This window comes from Linepithema humile, chromosome 5, assembly GCF_040581485.1.
Source record: "Linepithema humile isolate Giens D197 chromosome 5, Lhum_UNIL_v1.0, whole genome shotgun sequence".
NCBI classification, from domain to species: Eukaryota; Metazoa; Arthropoda; class Insecta; order Hymenoptera; family Formicidae; genus Linepithema; species Linepithema humile.
The window spans coordinates 24,501,911-24,518,547 of NC_090132.1; the positions used below are offsets into that span (position 1 = coordinate 24,501,911).

Below are 16,637 nucleotides of genomic sequence, written 5' to 3' on the forward strand. Positions count from 1 at the left end.
ATGTAAAGCTCGGGGGCGCTATAGCCGCGTGCTGTTAGCGCGTTGGTGGCAATCAGAGCTCGTTACGTCGAAATTTATTGCGCACAACACCACGGAAATGCATTCCCATATTTAATGCATTACGAATATCCATGGCCAATTTCTCTTTCTCTCTCCTTCTCCTCTCTCTCTCTCTCTCTCTCTCTCTCTCTCTTCCTATGTGCCGAAATAATGATGATTCGGCTACTCGCCGACGGCACGGATATTGATCACACAAGGTGATTAAGTATAAATGTAACTAAAGCTGCTAGACCGCGCTGTATAGTGCATAACGTCGCTAACAAAACAAAAGCTTAATGCAATCTGTAATTTAAAATTATTGCGCTTATTGATACTGAAACGGTACAAACGTATAATTTTCCGAAATGCATATTTCTCCGCGTAATGCGACGTAGAATATTGCACAAGCGCGTACGGCTATACGTTGAGGAAAAGCTAACACAAATACCGGGAAAAAAAAAAAAAAACATATGACCGAGAAAACATTTGACAGATCCGGTTTTGTATTTTCGTATGTTTTTTGTGTAACGAATAGATTGAAATTTTATTGATCTCTATTGGCGCGGTTTTCTCTTTTTATCGGATTTATTCGGGCCTTTGTGCGGCGCGCTGTAATTGAAAACGAATGGACGGCATGCCAATAATTTCTTGTCGATTAACGCTACGCGGGAGATAATGCAATGAAAGCCACCGACTCTCCCTTAATGGAAGGTATCGCGGCTTGACGCCTTCGTTCAAACGCCTTCGTAAGTGTTGATTTACGAACCACGAAGCTTAATGAGGCGCGTCATTGTTCCGAGACTGTTCAACTCTTTACGATCGGATTTCTCTCTTGTGATAAAGTAAAGCAACGAGAAATTGTAACATATCAAACGAAGTTAATTATTAAATTTTTTAATAAACAAAGAAATTATTATCGTACATTCGCAATTATATTTATAAAGAAATCATAATAACATGTGTACAAATAGAAAAATCTTAATTATAATATTGGAAAGTAAAATCAATTTGAGAGAATGCAAATTACGTAGTATTTTTAGTGGACGTCATGGCATTTACGGTCCGGGCATACGTCATTACAAATCCTATTACCTTGAAACCTTGTTTACTCGAGACAGAACGAACGTATATGTAGTGCGGCGATAAAACAACGCTGCGCGGTAATTAATTACCAACTAGCGGCGAAAAGCTATACGATCCGTCGCCAAGAGTACGTAATTGCAATGAAGCACAGGATTGTTTCGCGATTCTGAAAGAATTTACGGTGGTAAATCTGCGGCCCTTGACCATTGCGAAGTTCTTTAACTGAAAAAAGAAGAGAAGAAACATTTCTTTTCTTTTTTAAGAAGAAGTAACATTTGAAAGTAGGATTTCACATATAAAATCATTTAATGATTTTTTACGAATAGCCTAAAAGTTTAGTAGAATATTTAGCAATTATCAGTGGCTTTATTCGTTGCATACGCGATGTTAAGATTTTTCAGTGAATTCATCGCAATTTGCCAGATAAATTGAATTTGTTATGCAAATACATCTAAAGCGTACGTTAAATCTACGGCGACCTCGCGGTAGCAAATACTATGCAGATATCCCGCAGATAAGTGAACACAATTAACCGTTTATGTGTATAGGCAGTTCTCATTATGCTAAAGCAAAATTCTGTTTTCTATTAGGTAGCTCAGGTGAAGCAAGGGGAGTTAATAAATTGTACACGACTTAAAAAGCACATAATGCGAATCTCGTGCGATGTGGTGGAAGCTTTCATATTGCACATCTCTCGTGCTTATACATATTCATGAGTTTCTGTCGCTCCTTAAGACTGGATTTAATAACACTTTTTCTAACACGCTCAGAGCATTAAAATTTTCTGTATAGATTTCAAGCATTAGTATCCATTATCATATTTCATACAAAGCGTTATCTATCTATTAACATTCTCAATTCTCTCGAGATCACAATAAATTAATAAGCTTTCAGAGCGAGCATTTCTTCTCTGATATCGCTACACGCGCTTGTCTTATTCTCGCCATATTATGACATAAATTCGTACTTTTCGCGCTCGAAACAACCGCACTGCGAAAGTGCAGTCGTATGGATGGTTGCCGCATAAAATCTACACTAATGCGACTAACTAAATCTCGTCTGGGAATTCTTGTCCGGACGATGAGAAATAGAAGGGTCGGCGGGGAAGGGAGAGGGGTAGGAGGTCGACGATGTTACAAGGAGGCACTTTTGATCGAGTGTCCCCTCGAAAGCACTCCGCAGAGTCGTTGAAAGCCTCCGCGCCGACGGCCGGTCCGCGCGCTGCGAATGTTGCAGATACGCTCGGTTATATGTATGTATTCCGTGCACATAGGGACGGTACATACTATTTCACAACGCGTTGAATGCAACAGGATCCACTTCAGAGATCATACGCTCGGAGGAGTGCATCCGACTCTGTGCAAGAGCCCGGGAAAGAATGAGAACGGCGAACAGAAATACGGTCATACGAGGGCGAGAGGAATGCTTGAGCAGGTTCACGTTATTTAACCGGGTTATTTTGAACGCATCATATTCATTAACGAGAGTAGCATCCTTTTTTTTTTTTTTAAATCGCCTATTTATTTGCGTACCGATGTGTGTCGTTCGTTGCAGCGACGTTGTTCGAGCTTTTCGGGAAAGAATCGTTCCATTTATCGCGCGATTGTAGTGACTTGTTAATTAAATTATTAATAAAATGAATAGCTTGTTAATTAAATTAATAATTGCGATAGCATATTAATTAAATTGGTGATTTTCTAATTAATGTCAATTAGATTCGTGATAATTATTATCCGGTTCTTTATATCATACGTACAATTAACTAAAGTGGCCAATGTGAATTCTCACCAATGATTTATATTCGCAATTAATAGACTACAGTGAAAGGAAAAAGAAATCGCTTACGTTTCTATCTTGTAAGCGCAATTTCGCTTAAATGTTCACTGACGTCATAAAGACCAAAGCTTTCGCGACGTAAAGCGTTCGCGCTGTCTAATCGCGTCGTCGTCATCTGTCATGTCGTCGTTGACGACGGTCGTCGTCGTTAGCGAACGAGCACTTGTGTGCTTTACAAACCAGACCGTTAGACGATCGTCTTCGTTTAAGACCCGGTAAACGGAATCGACGGAATAACGATCGCGCGTCGTCGACATCGTCGTCGTTCGTAATTCTTTTTGCATCGCTCTCGAGATACGAATTGCCGCATCGCGATATCACGGCGCCTGGTGAATGCGGCGCTTTCAAATTTTACGAACCCTTCTCGTCCGTGTTAAAACCGGCGTAACGCGAAACAGAGATTTTCACAACCGCCATCGGCGTCTGGCGTCGAACGGGAATAACGCGTTTTCGCGAGAAAGCCGCGCGTGACGTGTTTTCGCGTGTCATCGCTTCGTGTCGATCGCGATAACGGTTATGTCGCGGCGATAATAATAATCGTAATTGTTATACGACACAGAGTGTGTATTAACGCGGGGATCACTTTAACGACGGGTGACCGTGATGCAATTCGGAGCTGTTATAATTCGAGCACGCCGGCGCGACAATCAATTACGGTCGGCGGCATTGACAATGATCGTCTTTGTCGTTCGCACGCGGATGAGACTTCCTCTAGACGGAAAATTCGTTTTCTCCTCGCGGAGATCCGATCGCGGGCTTTTATCGGCACCGGTAGACAAATCGGCCCTCGTTGAACGGTAATTACACGCGGCGGGGCTAATTGGACGAACGCGATAAGGCGTGACTCGCCTTATCATTCTTCGTTGCGTCATGCTTACGCGAAACTCGTGTTATTATGAGTCCGAGCACACTGTCTCCGCGCTGTTAATTTCCGTCCGTAATTTATCGGGAAACTCTAAATGAACTCCGGTGCTCGTTGAAAAACTTCCGGAACACCCATTAGCCGAGTAATGTTGATTTATACGGAAGACCATCGATTACTCGCCGCACATTCGCCATTTTATCTCCTGTCACCATGTAATACGCAATTTTTACATTTATCTCGTTTATATATACGCTGCGTATAATCGTAATTTATGACGAAGATACTTTTTCTTGGTTTGTTCGCGCCGGACGATGATATACGTCTGGTTTGCGCAATGTTAAATAAATATAAGCGTCCCGCTGTTCGGTCGAGAAATCCATCATTTTGACATAGCGTTAAATAAAAGCGCATCAATGCAAAATCGCAGATTAGAATAAAAGAGACGCCGTTTCTTGCCGGACGGCGTCGAACGATGCGAACAAAACCGCGAACAAAAGGCACTGTCTGAATGGGAAAGAAAAAAAAAGCGAAATGAGGAGAAATATTTTCGCTACCGTATCATGTTTCATTATGCAAGAGAATAATGCCTGATTCTCTCTTCTTTCTGTTCGCAGCCGACAGCAGTTTCCTACTGGCAAACGCCCAGATCGTCGACTTCCCGATCGTCTATTGCAACGAGAGCTTCGTCAAGATCTCCGGCTACAATCGCGCCGAGGTACGACTACTTTATTTAATACAAACAGACACTCGATTTCTCTCGTTTCCTACGATCCTTCCGCCATTATCCACTTCATTGCGAAAGTGCTTTCGCGGAGAAATCGTGTGTATCTGTAATCCACATGCAACAGATACACACACAATCCATTACGTGACGTTCGAAACGTATTTTTCGCACAGTACTGTGTATCAATTGTTTAATTAATTAATTAATTACGTGTCATGTTAAACGTCACAAATTTATTTAATACATCAGAGATATTTATTTGCTTTATTAGATTCGGTAAACCGCCAATTATTCAGACACAGAATTACCTAAATATTGATTCCTGCAACAATCGATATCCGAACATGATTAACACAAATATTCTTAATTTCAGTACTATCAAAGATATGTATTTTGCTATTGTTACATTTATATCTTTTGTCAAAGAAAAATCTCATGTTTTCTTAATTCGAAAGTTTCGTGTTCTCCAGTTTGATTCGTGCAAATTTAACGTATTCGAAAATCAGCTTTCGTTACTTCGCGTTTTATTAAATTTCTTTCTTAAGCTGCGTCATTAAAAACAAACGGGCACTCCGAGTCGTCGTACATTTCTTTTTATATTAGATGTCCGATGCAATATCGTCATATATTCTGAATATCCTTCGATATCCACCTGGTGGTGCTATGAGCAATGGCTCGCTTATCCATTGCCATCCTTCACCTTCCAGGGTGAGACTGGCGCGAGTGGCGAACGGATAACGGGATTTAGCGACTAACGGCTTGATTCATCGGCATCGATTTATAGTCGTGCGCACGGGGATAAGAGTTAGAAAAGCACAAGCGCCTAAGGCAAGAAGTCGGCCGATAGCACCGCGCTGGCGGCCAAGCCAGATATCGAATTCTCTTTTGTTAAAGGTTAATCGCTAATTTGGTTAATTTAACCGCTCACACTCTACTTATTTTAATAATATTGTTACTATTGTGCAATAATATCATTGCATTTTACTAACATATAAATATACAATAAATATAAATATGATATAAAATATAAATATGATAAATTTATTATTCGGTTTAAAGAATTATAGCAAGTGTTCATTATATATCGTTGCGTGAAAAATATTTGAAAATTTACGCGAAACAAAAATTAATTAGTAAATGATTAAAATTCTGCTTAGTATGATAAAACGCATGGTAGAATATTTTTATTATTTAAAATTTTTTTATTTTACATGCTAATTATATTTGCCGTGTACATCCGTGTTTAATTGCAACTTAAATTGCATTATTGTAATTACAGCTTTAAAAAATACATTTGAAAATTTTTGTATCGATACATACGATAAACGCTCGAAACAGAACGAAACAGATTTTCTTCGGGAAATAGGTATAAATCACGTATGCAGGGGATAAACAGGAAATACGGGAAATCTCGCCGAGCTCGCAAACTAAAGTCGCGAGAAACACAAAAATTGGTTCGTGCATTGAACGTCTTGAATTATTGGACGCGAGTGCGAGACGATGCGGCTTTATTCTAGCCGACTCTAACGTTCCGAACAAAGTGACGATGTAATAGTGGAGGCAGTAACTACTCCGATTTTGTAAGACTCCCAATGTTCCAATCCTATTGTTTGGGAAGATACATGGATTTGGGGTTTGCAAACTCCATTACTGGAAGCCGGATTGAGGATGCTTTCGTAGAAGGTTTGCCGCGGTGGAGAACGGAAGTGGCAACGACGTGGGGTGTATGCACTCTCGATCTCGCCTGAATACTTTGCGATAAGATATACAAAGTGTTTCGAGATTTACGGATGTTTTTTCAGCGGTAGACTTTGATTGAATGGGACTAAATTTTTTTCAGCAAATATCTCAAGTCATCATTGTTTCTGAGTTATAAACCATTGAAAAAAAAGAGGTTCTTGCAGATTAAACCAAATAGCGCAGCCGAATAGAGACGATATTCTTCAATTAATTTCAAATGGATTTTACTTTTTTGAATAAAATTTCAGTCCAAAACTTAATTAAAAAATATTATGACATATTGAAAATTGGAAAGATGCGATACGTGATTTTGCCTGAAATTTTTATTGAGGAAACAATTGACTTCAAAGTGATGAGAGAATCTGTGGTTAAAGAGACATACATGAATTGTAGAACACCTTGCATAACATATTTTTATTTTATTTTATTTTTTAACGTTACGGTAAAAATAAATATTTGAAAACGAAAATAATTATTGAGAAAGCCGGACAGTCATAAGCTCGTTGCGGCGATTGTCAGAAACACTTTTCAAGAAGTAACAATTCTGCTTGTGGCAACTCGAAACGAAAAGCTGCTGCACTTGTGACCTTTTGCTTGTTTTGTCCACCTGAATTGTCCCTACGTAGCATTATCAAGGAAAATGACGTCTCTAATCCTATTACTTGCAACAGTTTCAAAGACATAATCGGGTTAACGTAATCATACAGTCGTGGAAAATCCCTTTCTTCATGCAAAAGTTTTCCAAGTTTTCTTTGAAAATCACACCTGTTTTTACATCAGCCATGTGACGCCTCCCCCCCCCCCCTCCTCTCGCTCTCTCTCTGATGTTGTATTAAGACGTATATTCTTTTTTTTCATTGTATACGTACACAGAGAAGTGCAGCTAACGCAGTAAATCTATTGTGTGGTGCGCAAGAAACATGCTTATTCCGTGCCATTTCCTCGCACATCTGCATGCTACAAATGTTGAAGCAAAAGATTCGAGCAAAGTATAAAGCGATAGCATTGAATAACGAAATAAATTTCTTCAATATCAGCTATCGGCGAAGTTAATGGCGCGAGAATAAAATGCGCGAGTTCCACGCTGCCTTGTCCGTTCTAATTTTTTTCCGCGTTACGGAATTTTATTATTCGATGGATGTCGCTTTTTGACGTCGTTATTTTTGCAAGATTGCACGTCCAATTAAAAAATTTCGACGGACGCGAGGTGGATTCGATCGGGATCGGTAGTTATTTCATTCCTGTTGCGTCTATGAGCCGCAGGATTTAAAGGTCAGCACTACGGGATTAATAAATCTGTTTCGAGGTCGAAAAACACGATATCACCTATGCCCGATATCCCGCACGAACGGCACGAGCCGTTTCTCGCTTTCGTCGGCATTTGATAACAAATCGGGTCAACCCCTCTATCGACGTTATCGATCCACAAAATCGCTATTTAAGGAAACACTTTATTCACAATGGTTTCTGTTTACGACACTTAACGCGTAATCAAGAGTGGTCTACACTTTTTTTATTTTCCCATCACGTTTATCAGAAATTTTAATCTCACATCTTATCCGCGAAATAAGTTGTTTGAAGAAATTATTTATTCGCAAGGATCGTGATTTATGAGACTTACTTGTAATTATACTTCTAATTATCTAATTCTACGACGTACTCAAATATTTTGTGAACACGGAAATCGATATTATGTAAATGGGATTTATATAGTACTCCATTTCGGGAAACGCGCTTAGAAATTTCGTGCTATTGAGTCATAATTCACGATATACTCTTTATTAATACATAACGAGCGCGAAGTGCTTATTAATAATAGGCGGACCGTTCTAATTATAAAGCAGATTAATCGATCTACCACCACCTATGCTCCTCGCGCACATTTATCATCTGCCCATGTATATCTTATAATTACTTATCTATAATAGCAGCGTGTATTACACATACACGTGACGTTTCACAGGAGGATAAATGGGCCATAACGGATACTTTATGCGTCCCCTCTGTGTTCCCAGGTTATGCAAAAGTCATGCCGTTGTGGATTCATGTACGGCGAGCTGACGGACAAGGAAACGATCGCCAGGATCGAGGAGTGTCTGGAGGGCCAAATTCACGATCAGTTCGAGATCCTGCTGTACAAGAAGACCAGTAAGTTCACCACGCTCACGAATTTCTGCATGTAGAAGCTTCAATGTGGCGTTCGTGGCTTTCTTCGCGAGAATCGACGGTTTCTGAAAGAAAACAGCAATATGCTGATCACACACGAAGTTTTGAAAAATTTCAAAGATATCGAATTCTTTGGATCTAAAACGCAAATTGTTTATTATTGTAAAGTCGCTAGGCATGTTTCGATGTAAAAGATAAAATTATCAGTTTCATGAACGGACATCGTCTAGAATAGGTACAGTGAAGATTAAATTACTCATTTCTGAACCGCGTAAACGGGCGATTAATATCGTTGCTTCGTTATTACAACACAGTGCAATTTCCGATCTTGTCGAAATTCGCGCGTCGCAGCGAAATCTCGTCGGTAGCAAATTCGTTTTTCTCCGCACGTTTGTCACGTAGATAATTGGATAGTCGTGGTTGAAGGGTTGGGGGAGTGGAAGGGGAGAGAAAAACTCCCTGTGGAATCTCGGACGGGGAGTTATTGCGCGAAATTTGCATGCGCGTGTTTATCGGACCGGCATCTAGTTTCCTATTGCGCCGTCGTGCACTTTATGCACCGTGCGGAAACGTTAGAGGCACCTGGCAATCAGCTCGGCCTATGTGTTTAATGGAAAACAAAACGTCGCTGCTTAGCGCAGGGAAACTGACGTTTTGCCAGCGAAACACCGCCATTCGGTTAATTAGGATAAATAACCGACGCCATCAACGCGCAATATTTGCGAATTTTGAACACTGCGATAAACGTAAAGAAAGAACTGCATCACTCATCTGTCTTCATTTAGAATAGAAAAAGAAAAGGAATTTTTAACTTTTCCGTTTAAGTTAAATCAATATGAAAATCGTTCTGGTGAAACTCGAAATAGTATTTTAATAAAAAAACGCTTTTAGGAATGCCGCCGTGCAAACTATAAATGTGCTGTTCAAGCATTAAAAATTTTATGTGTGTAGCATAGATAGAAAAACGTGATAGAAACAATGTTTATCTCAGCGCCTGAAAATTTATGTGTTATTTCTCGCGATGCTTCGCTGTATTTTGTACTTGAAGAACCGTGCGTGCGATGAGAGTTGAATTGCATGGGGTGAAATCGTTGTTGTGTATTTTATTTAAATAATTGTTCGTGAAGTGATTAAAAGCATGTTAAAGCGGACGCGTGTTGCAGTTACAATGTTACGATGTTAGCAATGACAACGATCGCTAATAGCGAAACCGTCGACTCTCGGGAAGCACGTTTTGGGGAAACGCCTCGAGGCACGATATCATTGTGCATGCGCAATATTTGATGGAATATCGAGGCGTAAATGTCTGCGCATCGTCTTGCCGTATCGATGTTTATTCACCGGCAGGGTTCCGTGTTTCGCTGATTGTTCTACCATCGTGTCGCATCATCTCACTCTGATATTCGCGTGCTCTGATATCCGCTATCGAGAATCCTTCCGAGGGACATCCGATTATTTCTCGATTATTTTCGCAATAGAGGAAAACATCCTCCCTCAATGCGCGGCGTGCTAAGCCCAATAATGAAAGATCGTTCTGTTTAAAGGTAGCCCACGAGGTATGTCTAGCACAGGTTCGCAAAAGCGTGCTCGCAAATGCCACCAGTAAGTCATCCACGAATTTAAAACAGTATACAAAAGACACCATATATACTATATATACTAACAGATTTATATATTTATCATATTGATAACAAGCTTAAATTTATCTTTCAAATTTGTATTTAAAACGCTTTTAAAGGTCTGTTGAGATTTGATTAATTCTAGATCGAGTCTGGGGCAAATTCTTAGAAAAGCGTTGCTAAATTATTCAACCCTCTTTATTCGTACAATGAGAAGTTTGTCGAAATTATCGTTAACACAGCCGTGTTTTTAAAAAAATAATATTTCTGAATGTACGTGCACATTCGGGAAGATAGCCGCCACGTTTTTTTCTCGTAACCGGGGGCCACCCATGGAGATAGAACGGAAAGATTATGGTCTCGCAATAGCATCATTCGCCGACCGTTGTAAAAAATAGATCACGGACGTTATTTTCGCGCCGCATTACGCTCGTTTGGCGCGAGTCTAAGTACCTTTTTGTCGGAGAAAACCCCGACCAGCAGTCCTTATCGTCGGAAGGAACACGGAGATGGATGCAATGACGGTCGTTCCATTCCGAAGAGAGAAAGAGGGTTATCTTGAGGATTATCAACTCACGTGATTAATCCATGAGAAAAAGCGCTGAGCGCGGATTGCGAGAGGCGAATTAATTCTGTGATATTAAAAGAAAGAATTTGTCGAAGATTCTTATTTTCGACGAATTTTACTTTTACTCAGGTTTCACACTCGCTAACAGTACTGTAAATATGTATATATAGAAACTTTCTTTTTCTTTATTATTTCGTAATATTAAAGTGACAGATTTGTTATGTGAAGCATTGAATATACATAAATTTATTTATATACATATTTTTTATTTTTTTATATCGCCGGACATTAAGTTTGAATGATTGCATTAATGCATCAATAAAATCTTGTTCGTCAATTTTTTATTAATTTTTCTGCATTATGCGATTACATAAGTGGATTTAATTCTTTACAGATTATACGAATTAGTGCTCATTAATAAAATCAAAACATTTCAGTCGATTGGACAAATCGGTTGTCATTAGCGAAACTTTATTTTATATTATTCTGATATTCTGTACATATTCAGCTAATCTGCTGCTTCATTTATTACTAATAATATAATACGCTCCGTAAAATGACACACTGCAGTGCCATTAATGACGGCATTTACATTCGAATCAGTATTCACGTAATGTTTAATTATTTTTAATGTCGAAACTGTTAAAGTAATTTCGATTATTATGCGACAAACATCGCAATATGACACTACAACATTTTGCAATAATTCTTACTTTTAACGCAATAGTAACTAAGTAAGTAGTTTTTAATAAATAACTATCGCTCTCTCTCTTCAATCTTATAGCGATGATATGGTTTCTCATTAAGTAGTATTACTACAGTGCCAAGTTTACTTTAGTCACAACTATCCCGATTGAGATTCTGAATAAGTCCCTTCCGCTTTACTTTGAAATCCATACTAGTTTGAAGTCGTAGCTGCGCTCTCACTGCGATAACTTTTTGCCATCCCTCGAAAACACGGTCGCTGATATTTCCGGTCGGCGATGTATATATTGTCGATGCTTTTCGCACGTAGTTCGTACACCACCGTCGCTCGACGGGCTTACAAGGTTGTTTAATTAAGCCAGTTGTCGCTAAATATAGATAGAGCGCCAAAATATCATCGAACATTTATATATGCCGTCTGTATTCCCTCGGGTCTAAAATTTCACGTGTACACACAAATTTCACGCTCCGTTATATTACGATAAGAGACCGGTGGAGTATCTCTGGGACGAGATATTCTTGAAAGAGATGCGTAAGGATGCGCATAAGATAAAAAAGAATATTCGAAGATATATCGCTGAGAAATTTGTTTTTCTATCGCATTACAATTCTCTGGCGTTGCAAAAATACTTTTCTTCAAATATATACTCTTCGTAGAAAATCTTCCGATATCTTTATTAACATACCCGCTATTATTCTCAACTATGTATACCACTCTTTTCTTCTCGTACTTTGATTGAATTTTCCTCGCCTTTATTACTTTTCATTCGCATGCCCGCGCGCTTTACGCCGCAAAACATCGTAGGCGAATCCCTAATTGGATTCCGTTGGTTCTACACTCGCATACAGTTTCGATCTCGCATGTCGACAGACATGCGACATTGTGGACAAGTGTGACAATAATTTAGTGCGCAATGCGACTTGCCACTTGCGCTTGCCATGTTACAGGGATTAAGCGCTGGAACTTAGAGATTTGTTAATTACTGTCAGAAAATTCATTATGCCTGCGCTGTTTGGTGAAGTTTAACTGAAGTAATGCGATAATGCACGATGGAATGCACGGTGATTTCACGTTGTTTGAAAAGAAAAGAAAAAAAGAGAAATTCTCCATTACGATATTTTACTCACGATATTGGAGGGAGAATTGCATTGAGAAAACTTTTTATCAACTCTTGCTTTTTGCCTTTATTACTTTTATAAGATATCTTATCTCTATATTTCCGTAGAGTCTTTCTTCTTCTACTGAATTACTTAATCTTGAGCCGACTCTGTCAGCAGTTTTTCTTATCTTTAGAAATATTCCTGATATGAGACAGTGCTATGATTAGTTTTCACACTTCACTATCTTCTTTGTAAAACGCTTTTATCGCTTTTAACGCATTGTATGCTGTTATATAGCACATCTCGCAAACGTTAACTTCCGGCACAAAGCATGATTGATTCTTCTAGACTGCGGCAGCAGAAAGATCTTCAGCCGAAATTGACTCTCTACTACAACTGAGATTCACCCCAATCTTCCTGCAACCAATCGTGCTTGAAAGTATATACGAATTAGGAAATAGATAGACAATTATGCGAGTATGCCTTCTTCCGCACGAGCAGACGGTATCGGTGCTTTCTTTTTACGATGTACAGAAACACCATTATGGCTGCTGCTGCAAATAGCGCCCATCAAAAACGAACGAGACCTCGTGGTCCTGTTCCTGCTGACGTTTCGCGACATCACCGCGCTGAAGCAACCCATCGAGACGGACGACAGCAAAGGCGGCCTCTCCAAGTTCGCCAAGCTCGCCAGATCGGTCACCAGATCGAGATCGGTCCTAGTCTCTCAATTCAGCTCCCATCTGCCGGCCTTGAAAGACACAGCTGTGCCGACAACCACCAAACAATCGAATCTGGGTCATGTAAGTCATTGCAATGCTTCATGATACTATCGAAATTAAAGGATCTCTGTCTTTACAGCGGTATCTGTGTATTGTAATAATATCACGATATATATATATATATATATATATATATATATATATATATTTATATTCTATCATATAGTTTTATACATTTTATATTATTATATTATTATGCCTATATTTACTAAATTTTTCGATTTCGAAACTTTTGATTTCTTTTTCTCTTTCTCTCTCGATAGTCTCTTTTCACTGATTGAAAGTTTATGGATTATTGGATCATTTAAAAACAGACAATACGGATAATGGACAATGGTAGCCACAGTCAAGTTATGAAGTCTCATTTATAAATCAATGAAATCGGAACGTATTTTCAATATTGTCCGACTTCGTGAAAATGGAAGAAAGTGGAAAGCTGAGAGCACATTTCCATGAATCTTCCTTCAAAATCAACATAGAAAGCTTATACATTCGAAAGCTCTTTGGAGCGTGAGAAACTAATGGAGCCAGACTCGCTATAAGAAAAAGATATCAGATAAATGATATACGATGGATAAAAAGTCGATATAAAAGCAACACAAATAGTTCATTCTGCTTATAATTTATTTTTGACGTATACTTTGAATAGGAAAAAAAATGTGTGAAAGGATACAAAATATTTTTAAATCGTTAATTTACATAAATTATAATATATTGATCTTCGCGTACCGATTTGTTCTTGAAACGTTTTGATGTTGGCGTTTTTTTTTCAGATGATGACTTTGAGCGGCGATGTTATGCCGCAATACAGACAGGAAGCGCCGAAAACACCACCACATATTTTACTGCATTATTGTGCATTTAAGGCAATCTGGGATTGGATCATTTTGTGTTTGACCTTTTACACAGCCATCATGGTGCCGTATAACGTCGCGTTTAAGAACAAGACCAGTGAGGACGTCTCTCTATTAGTCGTCGACAGTATCGTCGACGTGATATTTTTCATCGACATCGTACTAAATTTTCACACAACGTTCGTCGGTCCTGGTGGCGAGGTGGTGTCCGATCCGAAGGTACCGTTTGCTTCATCCCAATCTTTAAGAATTTAATTCGTAAAGAAAAATTAATGACTTATGCCTTATAAAATTCAAAATTGTTATTAATATTGCAATTTGAATTTTAGTGGAACAATTTGCTGATATTAATAGTAGGTTCATCGTAGCCATAGCTCTCATAACGCGGCACTTTGATACTTTCAGGTAATCCGAATGAACTATCTGAAATCTTGGTTCATCATAGATCTACTGAGCTGTCTACCGTACGACGTATTCAACGCCTTCGATCACGACGAGGACGGAATAGGTAGCCTGTTCTCGGCCCTGAAGGTGGTACGGCTGCTGCGACTCGGCAGAGTCGTACGCAAACTAGATCGGTATCTGGAATACGGTGCCGCGATGCTCATTCTTCTGCTCTGTTTCTACATGTTGGTTGCTCACTGGCTGGCCTGTATCTGGTACGTCACATTAAGGTGATTTTACCCTGCGTACACGTATTCAAGGTAACACACATCTCCTCGATGGGATGGGTACGCCGCGCGACACGATCGTTAACCGTAACAACATTACACACATACAGACATATCATTATGACTCTTGTTGTGTCACGTGAGATACGCTTCGGGTCACTGTGCACGAACTAAGTCATACTTTCTGTCTTAAAGATTCTCTCCCGCTTTATTATATTGTCTCAAAAAATTGGCTATATCACTTCTCATCTTATTAAATGTCATTGCACCGAACTTTGGTCAAACATTAACATTATGCCATGATTTTTTCACACTGAATTATGCTATCTTTTAAAGTATTTATAACACAAAAAGAACAGAAACAGAGCCGTTACACGATATCCAATAAACTGTAATGAAATTTAGATTAAAGTAGACCGAGAACCAACTTTTAGTTTAGAATGCATTTAATCATATGAGCGAGAACATTCATCGAGTTGAACTTGACGCGATCCTAAAAAGAAACGAATAGTACGACGTTTCGCATTCGAATGTATTGTACATTATATCTCCACCTCATATCAATCTCCTGTCGACTAGATCCGATACAGCCTCGGTAAGAAATCTCCTTGCGTTAAAGGTATTCAATAGGCAGGTCGGATGCCGACCAAGGGGTACAGTATTCGTGGTTGTGGAAGTTGGCCAATGTTACCCAGTCACCGTACAGCTACTTGTGGACCAATGCCAGCACTGCACCCGAGCTAGTAGCCGGCCCGTCACGACGCACGATGTATGTCACCGCTCTTTACTTCACAATGACTTGCATGACCTCTGTGGGCTTTGGGAACGTTGCGGCCGAGACCGACAACGAGAAGATTTTCACCATCTGCATGATGATCATTGCTGGTACGGACAATACTACCGTAAATCTAATTCTTCGCCGGAAAATCGGCGCGTGTGCAAAGAAGATACGATCTTCGATTATTCGCGTTCGATAAAGTAAGAAACGAAGAAGCTTGATGTGTAAAAATAAATATTTGAACATGTTTTTTTCTTCTTTTTCTCTCTCGTTCCCTCGACCAGCCTTACTGTACGCCACAATCTTCGGTCATGTCACCACGATCATCCAGCAAATGACGTCTGCTACCGCCAAATATCACGACATGTTGAACAATGTGAGGGAATTCATGAAGCTCCACGAAGTGCCGAAAGCTCTCAGCGAGCGCGTTATGGATTATGTTGTCAGCACGTGGGCGATGACGAAGGGTCTGGACACGGACAAAGTTCTCAACTATTGTCCTAAAGATATGAAGGCCGACATCTGCGTCCACCTCAATCGGAAAGTCTTTAATGAACATCCCGCCTTCAGGTAAATTCTATCTCATACTAAAAAAAAAAAAAAAAGAAGAAGAGTTCAAAAGATTAAGGTTTAATTGTATCAACTCGCTGCTTTATTTGCATTTAATCCAGGCTAGCGTCTGACGGATGTCTGCGCGCTTTGGCGATGCATTTCACGATGTCGCACAGCGCGCCCGGCGATTTGCTGTATCACACGGGAGAATCCATCGACTCTCTGTGCTTCATCGTGACCGGCAGCCTCGAGGTTATACAGGACGACGAAGTGGTGGCGATACTGGGAAAGGGTGATGTTTTCGGCGACAGTTTTTGGACGAATCCATCGATCGGTCAGAGCGCGGCGAATGTCAGGGCGCTCACTTACTGCGATCTGCACACGATCAAGCGGGATCGGCTGTTGGAGGTGTTGGAATTTTATCAGGCCTTCTCGAACTCCTTCGCCAGGAATCTGATACTGACGTACAACTTGAGTCATCGGGTAAGTCTTCATTAGATACAAAAAAAAAATTGAATAAATTTCGCGCTTATCGCAAGGGATGCGGTCAGATC

General features: G+C 39.7%; 1 protein-coding gene across 5 annotated transcripts in view; it reads left to right on the forward strand.

Moving 5' to 3' along the window:
• eag (ether a go-go) overlaps positions 1–16,637 on the forward strand; it is a 123,590-nt gene that overhangs the window by 89,856 nt on the left and 17,097 nt on the right. For 3 of the 5 annotated variants that reach the window (XM_067354862.1, XM_012371938.2, XM_067354863.1), the window contains 8 exons: positions 4,438–4,538; positions 8,303–8,435; positions 12,981–13,249; positions 14,002–14,301; positions 14,488–14,756; positions 15,373–15,638; positions 15,816–16,101; positions 16,203–16,566. In XM_067354862.1, the coding sequence (XP_067210963.1) occupies positions 4,438–4,538; positions 8,303–8,435; positions 12,981–13,249; positions 14,002–14,301; positions 14,488–14,756; positions 15,373–15,638; positions 15,816–16,101; positions 16,203–16,566 (1,988 nt within the window). The remainder of the gene's footprint in view (positions 1–4,437; positions 4,539–8,302; positions 8,436–12,980; positions 13,250–14,001; positions 14,302–14,487; positions 14,757–15,372; positions 15,639–15,815; positions 16,102–16,202; positions 16,567–16,637) is intronic. The other 2 variants (XM_012371940.2, XM_012371943.2) reach the window with 1 other exon arrangement.